Here is a 9,056-nt window from a genome sequence, read left to right as displayed (position 1 = left end):
CCTTTCTTATAATACGTCCGCGCTTCTTAAGTGATCTTCTTCAACTGTCTAGTAACTATTTTCCGATATACTTCCTATCCCTCTTTTGTCTTACCTATTAGTAACTATTGTTCTTTGAGCGCGCATATTTGAATATTACATTAAGGTTAGATGAAATTGAGGATTACTTTCTTATTCCTTTTTTAACAGTATTTGCTTAAATATTCTGAAGCTGCTGAATATGATTTATATTCTTTTAAAATTGCATTCATTCTCTCTATTTGAGCCCTCATAGATTTTCATATAGATAAATTTTCAGCAAGCAAAGACATAATGGTCTCTTCGTCAACAGATTTTATTCCACTTTCATACTTCTAAAAAAGATACAATTATTATTTTTAAATTTACAATTAATTTACATATTTATATAACATAAACATAAATAATTAATGTTTCAAAATAAGAATATAATACCATTTTGCTTTTAGCAGCGACTGATTTTTTGTTGTTGTCTTCCTTTTTTACTGGCATACTTTTCATCTGTTTTAAAATAAAAATAAGAGTTATTGAGCTTTTATTTGTAATATGTTATTCAATATATTTAATATATATTACTAAACAAATCCAGTATTTTTATAATTTAAACAGATTATCTATTTTTCAGAGTAATATAAAATCATTACTTACCAAATTATTACTGAAACGTTCCTAATAGAGAGATGTTATCCGTGTTAATAATTCAATCACTGAATAGTATTTTGTAGTTTAATCTATTTTTTAATGTTCAAAATAAAAGGGTTAAGTACTAACATCAACTATCAAATAATTTTTTAAATGAAATTTAATACAATTATCAATAAATAATTCAATCTCGCTTGATGTCAACAAACGTGTTTACTATACAAAACCATACTGGTGTCTTCTCTGTAGGGGCAAAAATGGCGGATGAGAGTACTCATCTCTATAGTGCTCTAATGTGAGTAGATTGATTTATAATTTTTATGCATTAAACATACGCTCAATTAATACTTCACAAAATGCAAAACCATCAGCAGGTTGCCAATTTGGTTCAGGTACATGTACGTCTTCATCTTGTTCTTCATCTGAATCATCGTCTGGTAAATTATCATTAAATCTTAACGACATATTATGTAATACAGCACAGGCTACAACAATTGTGGTTGAACAAAGAAGTTTGGTTGTTAATCCTCTTGATAAACAAGGAAATCGTCGTTTCCATACACCGTAAGTTCTTTCCACTATGTTTCGTGTCCTACTCTGAATGTTATTATACCTGTATCAAGCAACGAAAAATTAATGAATTAATAATAGTGTTACGCTGTGGAATGAAAATTTAATTAAAAAATGAATCTATTAAGAAAATGTATGAATTTTTAATCTATTTAAAAATAAATAACAGCTATAATTACTGACGTGATTTCTTCGTCCGTTACTGGGTTATTGATTGGTGTCATTAAGGTAGACATGGATATCCAGCATCACCAACTAATATTCCATTTAGTTGATGTTCTAAATATCTCATGTAAATTCGAGAATTTTGAAAAATTCTACTATTATGAGCACTACCAGGCCATTCTGGCACAATATCTAAAAATTCCATTCATGGACCAACAACTATCTATAAGATATTTTTTAATTAAAAATTTTTGAATTCATCTATCTTAAGGATTTAATGGTGAAGAAAAAATTTCATATGAACCTGTACATTGAGAGAAAAATAACCTTTCCGATTTCTGTATATTTCATCGACATTTTGAAATCTTGTATGAACTAATCGTCAGTAGAGCACTATAGAGATGAGTACTCTCATCCGCCATTTTAGCTCCTCGAGTGAGCGGAAGTTTTAAAAAAACGTATGTAGTGAGTGTTAGTCTGTAGGTTTTATTGTTATTTTTTGCAATTTTTTTAATTATTTGTGAATAAATGAAAAAGAAATTTTTTTGAAATCGTTTAATAGTCATTTAATAGTCGTAAACAACTATTAATATCTGTCTAAAAACATATTGAAAAATACATTTTCAATAAAAATTTCTAAACTCGCTACAAAGATTTTTGGGCTTTGTCTAGCAAAAATTGAAGGTATGTTTATTCTTTTTATATATAAATAGAACGATTATAGTATTGTAAAGTTTACAATTTCTTATTTTAACGCTTGCTTGTAATCATTTCTAAAATCATATTTTACACAACAGAATTAATTATTGTACTTATTATTATCATAAAACCTATGAAACATAACTTCTTATTGACTTGCATTATTCACAAAAGTTACATATTATTTGTATCATTACTTAAAATGTATACAGCAATAATATTATATATAGAAATGAATACTCTCATCCGCCATTTTTGCTCCTACAGAGAAGACGCTAGCAGAAGCCAGTATTGTTTGTACAGTAAACACGTTTGTTGACATCAAGCGAGATTGAATTATTTATTGATAATTGTATCAAATTTCATTAAAAAAAATTTATTTGATAGTTGATGTTAGTACTTAACCTTTCTATTATTTAACATTAAAAGATAGATTAAACTACAAAATACTATTCAGTGATTGATTTATAAACACGGATAACATCTCTCTATGTTTGGCTACAGCATTAATTGTGCTGCCAGCTAAATAAAAGATGCTATTTACATCATAACGAGAAATCCAATTGCTAAACTCATCAATTAAAAATGTTTGCACACAAAACTGAGTATCACTTGTTTGTAGCTTCTTTACTGGAGGTTCAACAGTCTTATTTGCAGCCAATACTGAATGGTTATCAGCTTTCCTTTTCTTTGCACAATAATCAAGTAAAAATTGATCTGAATCATTCATATAACTGGTTCGTTTGCAATCAGATACAAACTGTGAAACAGTGATTCCTTTTATGGCTCGTAGACATTTTAAAGCAGAGGGCATTTTACCTTCTTTCTTTCTAATCTGTGAAAAAATATTTTCTGTTCCATCTTGAGTGAAACGATTTTCCAATATGAAGTCATATCCATTTGCAAATAAATATTCAGCAATATCACAAAATGACAAAGTGGCAAGAACAAAACCGTAATTCAGTGGCTTCCATCCTTCTTGAAAAACAGTATTTTGGAAAAGATCTATCACTGAATGTAGAAATATATATTTTTGATCACAGTTTCTTGCAGTGATAGAAGCTTTTCGTACTTTAGATGCTGTAATGTCAAACCACTTTTCTATTATTAAAATAAATTTTGCTGTTGTTAAGGCTTCTTCGGGTAATATTTTCATCTTTACTGCAGTTTTTAGTGCATTCGCAGTTTTAAGCGAAAAAAAACGAGCCGCTGCGCCTACATTAATTTTATCAAAATTTAATGGTTCAACGTCCTTTCTTTTAAGATGGTGTAATAACCGTTTTGCTCCAACATTTGATACTTCATAATTCCATAAATTAATTATGTGCGAACCATCAACTACATTTGTTGATAAGCTTTCCATTTCAACAAATTCAGCTGGCAGATACACTAGCTGTCTTAAAACAGCTGATTTTAAATTTTTTAATAGATGGCAAACATCTGGCGATACATTAATTTCATGCTTATTATAATTAAATGAATTAACTCTCTTGCCATATTTCGTTGCAGTTATTTTCAAAGATGTCCAAAAAGATCTGTTTCTGCCGTCCAAAGCTGAGGAAAGTGAAAGAACGCAAAGTCCACATTTTTCTACACTGGTAATACAATCTAGAATAAAATTTTTTACTTGAACTGGATCTATGGATTCTTTACGAGTAACGTGGCAAGCAATCACTTTCCTCCATTTATTTTATATACCTCTAATAACCACCACAAATATTTTTTGTCCTAATAGAGATTTATCGGCTCCCAGTGTAGCATGACCAGTAAATTCTCCTATAATTTTGTTATAATCAAGCTGTTCGCTACTGCACATCTCATCATAAGATAGTACACAAAATTTATCAATTGTATCCATAGTTTTTTTTAAACAAAAATCGAATGTTTAAATAATAAATATTCTTTACTATTGATACTTGAACAAATCCTTCTATACACACGAATGATACTCATGTTTTAATCAAAAAGGATAAATTATGAATTCATCCATAATCTTTGGTCCACCATAACGAAATATTTAAATAAAAATGATTTAATTGGTAACTACGCCTAAATGTTTTTTCTTTTTTCTAATTTGTGCTTTTATTTTTAATAAAAATATTATATAGTCCTACATTATACACCATAGGATATGGCGAGGACGGGTAAAGCCGTCCAGTGAACACAAGGCCTTAAAATGATAACATACATAGGTCATACAGTGATCTTCAAATATTTTCGTAGGCATGACGTAATGGTGATTTTTTATGACCTCAATATAAAGTCATATGTTCTGACTTAAAAATGACATAATAATTCCATTATATTCTTACAGCAAAAAACGAAAGTTTGAAATGTTTTTCTTTGAAAAACTTTGTATTTTGAGACTATAAATTAAGTATATAATATTGTAAAATTGTTTAATTGCATTAATTTAATTTAAAAAAAAATGAATTAAAAAATTTTTTTCAATTAAATAAAAAAAATAGGGAACTAACTCAGCTTACTCTAAGAATGGCGGTGATAATCGCAGATTTAGACAAAGTTTTTTTGTAGAAAATAAAAAAAAATTAAAAAATGGCGAAATTCGAGAACATAACGGTTTTTCTAAAAAAAAAATGCGAAAAGGGTATAGCCAGATAAGTATAGGAAATCTGCCCCCGTGGCTTTTTTAACTCGCACTTGAAGGATCGATTTGGTGTCGAATAAAAATAATTCACCTCAAATTTTAGCTCTTTTACTCAAACGGTTCTCGAGATTTTCAAAAAAATCTGTTTTTCGATTTTATTTTTTTTTTTTTATAGTAAAATTCAAAACTAATCAATGATGATTTTCTTTCCAGTTCTTAGGTGTCCAAGACATGAAAAAAAAGGATGATCATAATGTTTTAACGAAAAGCCGATTTTTAGCGGACGAAAGAAAAGTAAAATCTTTTTTTTTTTTTAGCTTTTTTAGAATACGTCACTCACCAAAACTCCTCAGAAAATGTCTCTTATACTCCTCTACACTCAGGAATTTTCTTGAATTTTTTGAAGTGGTGGAACAATATAAACAAAATTAAAAATTCAATTTTTTTTCTAAAATCTCAAGTTTTAACTAACTTATATTTTTTTTCCGTTAAAAAAAAATGTAAAAAAATATTTTTTTACTCAAAATACACTTTGCCAGAAATAAACATAAAGATTATGATAAAACAATTAAGATATATTCCCCACATAACATACAAACTTTCTAAAACATTACTTGGAAAGCTTTAAGTCCTTTAAAAGGATTTTTCTACAAAATATTTCTACAAGGTGGAAAAGTCGCCGGATTTAGAAACTTGCTAAGGATTTCTAAAAAGGTTTTTGAAAGATTTTTTAAAATCTTATCACCATATTTTGCAAAAGATTTCGAGAAATATTTTTGAAATAGATCTAAACTATTTTTGAACTTTCCATAAATCCTTTGCAAAATCTTTTACAAACATTTTATTTAAAATGTTTCAAGATATCTTTCAAAAATTTAAATACAAATCAAAATTACAAAATTAAAAATTTTTTGAATTTTCTTGCTTTTAATAAATAAAGCTACATACATTTAAACAAAGTTACATTTGTTTTGAAAAATACATTTATTTTTTCTACAGGGAGTTTATTATTATATAAAAAACTAAAAAATAAAATAATAACTATTTTTATTCTGTGTCACTGTCACAGAGTGCACTTAACTCCAATGGTTGGAAACCTTTACTTGTGGTGGAAGAACGGTAACAAAAACAAATGGATTATTCGTTTATATTATAAATTACCTTCATGTACGAGGAATTTATAAAAAGTTACAATCAAAATAATGATTAATTAATGTTTTTACATAAATCCGTGCGTGAAACCTGCTTTCACGTACACAGCTGTTTTTTGAAAAACGCTTTTTGCATACGTCATTATATAAAATACGATTCACAACTTTTGTTAAAATCTTTTTTTATGTATGTTACAAAATTTGTAAATTATGTAAAACCTTTTAGATTTGTATCTAAGTCGTGTTCTAGCTGAATCGAGCCAGGAAGAAACGCTTTCTTTCATTGTATCCTCGTCAGCTTCATTGTATTTTTGTTTTACGGCCTCTGTGTAATAATATTAAAAATAACATATATTAAATTATCATTTTATACTTGAAATTGAAAGAGTATTCATTAGAATTTAAAGCAACGTACCGTAAATACATTTACATATCATGAGATTTTTGAAGCACTTGTTCGGTTCATTCGTTATTTTATTTCTTCCCTGATTCTTATAAGAATATTCAACTAAAACTTTATCTGCAATGAGCCTTGACAAAATTGTATTAATGCTATCTCGTGTATTTTTGCCGCCAAAAGATTTTATAAAAGTGATCTGTAAAATTGTTAATAATTGATATCAAGTTGATACACAATTGACTTTTGAAATGATTTGGAAATGTTATTATAAATAAATTATAAGATGCACAAATGATGATAAAGTTGAAAATAATATTATTATATCTATTGAAAAGTTATAAATGGTAAAATGATTATTAATATTTATTCTATAAAAAAAAAACAATTACCAAAGCTAAAGCATTTTTCCTCTTTAACAAAGCTGCTTCTGCGACCTCCAGTTTTTTTGCTTCATTATCCACAGGAAAGAAAGATTCTACAAATATTCTACCTTCATCGGACAAGTCCGTGTTGGATGCTTCTGACGACTCTATTCTATTAGATTTTAAATTTTGCATTTTTCGTTCTAAATTACTTACTGAATTATCAATTTTGTTTAAACGTTCTATCACTGTCTTCAGTGCTTCTGCAAATAAATTAGTTTAGCAATATAGCTTGCATTATAATTGAGTTAAATCGTATAATTAAAAGGGCAACGAAAATAATTATAATTTTTCATGAAATTTTTGACTACAGTACAATTATTAGAATAAAAATATTCTAATCATGCTCACTTTGAATATTTACTTTAAATTAATTTTTTTACCTAATTTTAATAGCTTATAATTTCCTAAATCTAATAATTAATGATGCTACGTTTCTATAAACGAGTAAATAAAAACGGATTTCGTAAAAGTTCGTATGTTATTTTAATTAAGTTGTATTAAAAACATCCCATTATCAGTAAAAAATTAAATTAAATTAAATTAAATTAAATTAAATTAAATTTAGTGCACCCTTTATAACAATACAAATATGTACCTTTTAATTCTTGAAGATGTTTAAGAATTTTTTCTTCAATTTTTATGTTTCCTTCATTTTTAGCAACATTTTCAATGTTATCTGCTTTTTCAATAACAGTATCATTTTCATCAATTGTAGGATTGGTATCATTATCCATTAAAAATATTTATAAAATTCATTAGTTGCGTTTTACCCACCACCTTAAAGCGATATATAATTTGAAAATATAATCTAACCATTTGAATCCATTGTTTCTTTATTCTCTGTTAGTTCTTCAATGTTGAATTGTTGTGTATATGGTGGTCCTTCATCAGGATCTTCTACACTGTTATCGTCAACAATTGTATTAACATTCAGTTCACTTAAGGCAGATCTGCTCTTATCAATACACTTTCTTTTTGAACTAGGCCCAGCTTCAAGTAAGAATTTTCTATTACGTTTGCCTCTAGAAGTCCGCAACTTCTCCTCATCACTAGGTTCTGGAACGTTTTCTACGTTTGCTTTTTTTGCCTCTTTTACTGCTTCATTGTAATCATCTAAAAACATAATTAGATAATGAAATATAAAAAATAAAAATATTAATTAAGTACACACGTTCGTATGTATCTTTTTGTCATGAAATTACTATTTTCTATACTATTTTTTGAATGATAGAATTGAAAAAAAGAAAAAGAAAAAAAAACAGAAAATTTTTATTAACATTTTAACGTAAAAATGATGTTATATCCGAAAGATTCTTTTAATGTAAATACATGTTTTTAAAAGAAATTTATTTACTTATGTAAAAATTTATAAGAGATTATAAATTTATAACGTAGATTTAAATGATTAACATTATTACCATTATATTTAACAACTTTTATGAAAGTTACTGAGGTCCAGTTCTCCTGTGGATCTACTCTTCGCACAATGCATCTTTTTAAATTCCTATTATCTGGTGGCATAGTTATCATCTTCCCATTGTTAGTTAGCCATTTGCTAGGATACACCTTTTTTGTTGAATCATTATGTAATATAATTACAAACTTTTTCGTCATTTCGTAGAGCCTATAATATATAATTAAACTCACTAACTCGCTATCACTTTCTACTTTTGCACTCACTAATCAAAACTCACAAACTAGCTCCCTTGTTCTTCCTTATGCCCTCTTTTATAATGCATCCTCCTCCCCACCACCTTCGCATAACAGACTGCGTCGCTTAGAAAGGCAGTTCCTACAGAAATTTTCTAAAACGCCTTTTCTCGAATGTTATTTCCTTCCTTCCGTTGTTCATCAGTCTCTCGCACACGTATACTTACACACAACTCACCCAATCTTCCAATCTTCCACGCTTTTCTTTCTTTCAAGCATACATCTGATACTTTCCATATCTTCTTATATCTTTTTTCCTTTTCCACGTGTATGTGCGCACATACACACACACCGGATGCTTCTACTCCCACCCTCGGCCATCAAACGTCGTACAACAAGCTTGCGTTTGTTTTTCGCCACACACGTATACACACACACACACACACACAACACTGTAGTAGCCCGGCGACAAACAAGGAACAGTCGACTGCCTCTCGTTCCGTCATCCTCACGCTAGACGCACGCGTGCATCCTGACAAAGCAACCATTCCTTATCTCTTTCTTTCACGCAAACACCCATAATTACATGTCAACAATGAGAATCATTTTATTTTTATGGTTTACTAATTTTTTTATTTCAATATAAAGCTTTGTTTTCTGCCATTATTCTATATTAAGTACTTATAAAACGAGAGAATGAGACGAATGCACAGTTTCAAGAGTAAGAT

At 28.4% G+C, this 9,056-nt stretch overlaps 2 protein-coding genes and 1 long non-coding RNA gene across 3 annotated transcripts; all 3 read right to left on the bottom strand.

Moving 5' to 3' along the window:
- Positions 1-308: 308 nt before the first annotated feature.
- On the bottom strand, positions 309-688 carry LOC107073348 (uncharacterized). The gene is made up of 3 exons (XR_001476718.2): positions 667-688; positions 454-519; positions 309-353 (listed from the first exon to the last, which is right to left on the bottom strand). It is a non-coding gene; the product is annotated as an uncharacterized LOC107073348 (long non-coding RNA).
- A 5,013-nt stretch (positions 689-5,701) lies between these two features.
- Positions 5,702-7,412, bottom strand: LOC149031588 (uncharacterized). Its single transcript, XM_089175610.1, has 4 exons — positions 7,274-7,412; positions 6,643-6,878; positions 6,269-6,449; positions 5,702-6,178 (listed from the first exon to the last, which is right to left on the bottom strand). Exons 1-4 carry the CDS (start codon positions 7,410-7,412, stop codon positions 6,024-6,026), a joined length of 711 nt encoding a protein of 236 aa, XP_089031736.1. The 3' UTR covers positions 5,702-6,023.
- Positions 7,413-7,486: 74 nt separating this feature from the next.
- On the bottom strand, positions 7,487-8,712 carry LOC149031587 (uncharacterized). Its single transcript, XM_089175451.1, has 2 exons — positions 8,097-8,712; positions 7,487-7,791 (listed from the first exon to the last, which is right to left on the bottom strand). The coding sequence occupies exons 1-2, from the start codon at positions 8,290-8,292 to the stop codon at positions 7,487-7,489; spliced, it is 501 nt and encodes a 166-aa protein (XP_089031577.1). The 5' UTR covers positions 8,293-8,712.
- Between the last annotated feature and the right edge of the window lie 344 nt (positions 8,713-9,056).

The sequence above is a fragment of the Polistes dominula genome, unplaced genomic scaffold, assembly GCF_049000335.1.
Source record: "Polistes dominula isolate Pdom_NZ unplaced genomic scaffold, Pdom_raw_medaka contig_17, whole genome shotgun sequence".
Lineage (NCBI taxonomy): Eukaryota > Metazoa > Arthropoda > Insecta > Hymenoptera > Vespidae > Polistes > Polistes dominula.
The sequence above is the reverse complement of the archived record's forward strand: the minus strand, read 5'-3'. Positions and strand labels throughout refer to the sequence as shown.

Coding starts and splice junctions, on each gene's coding strand:
- LOC149031588 (XM_089175610.1), bottom strand. CDS start 7,412: ATGGATAATGATACCAATCCTACAATTGATGAAAATGATACTGTTATT. Junction 6,879..7,273: donor ACATCTTCAAGAATTAAAAG/GTACATATTTGT, acceptor ATTTATTTGCAG/AAGCACTGAAGACAGTGATA. Junction 6,179..6,268: donor GATATGTAAATGTATTTACG/GTACGTTGCTTT, acceptor ATTATTACACAG/AGGCCGTAAAACAAAAATAC.
- LOC149031587 (XM_089175451.1), bottom strand. CDS start 8,292: ATGACGAAAAAGTTTGTAATTATATTACATAATGATTCAACAAAAAAG. Junction 7,792..8,096: donor AAAAGTTGTTAAATATAATG/GTAATAATGTTA, acceptor TTATGTTTTTAG/ATGATTACAATGAAGCAGTA.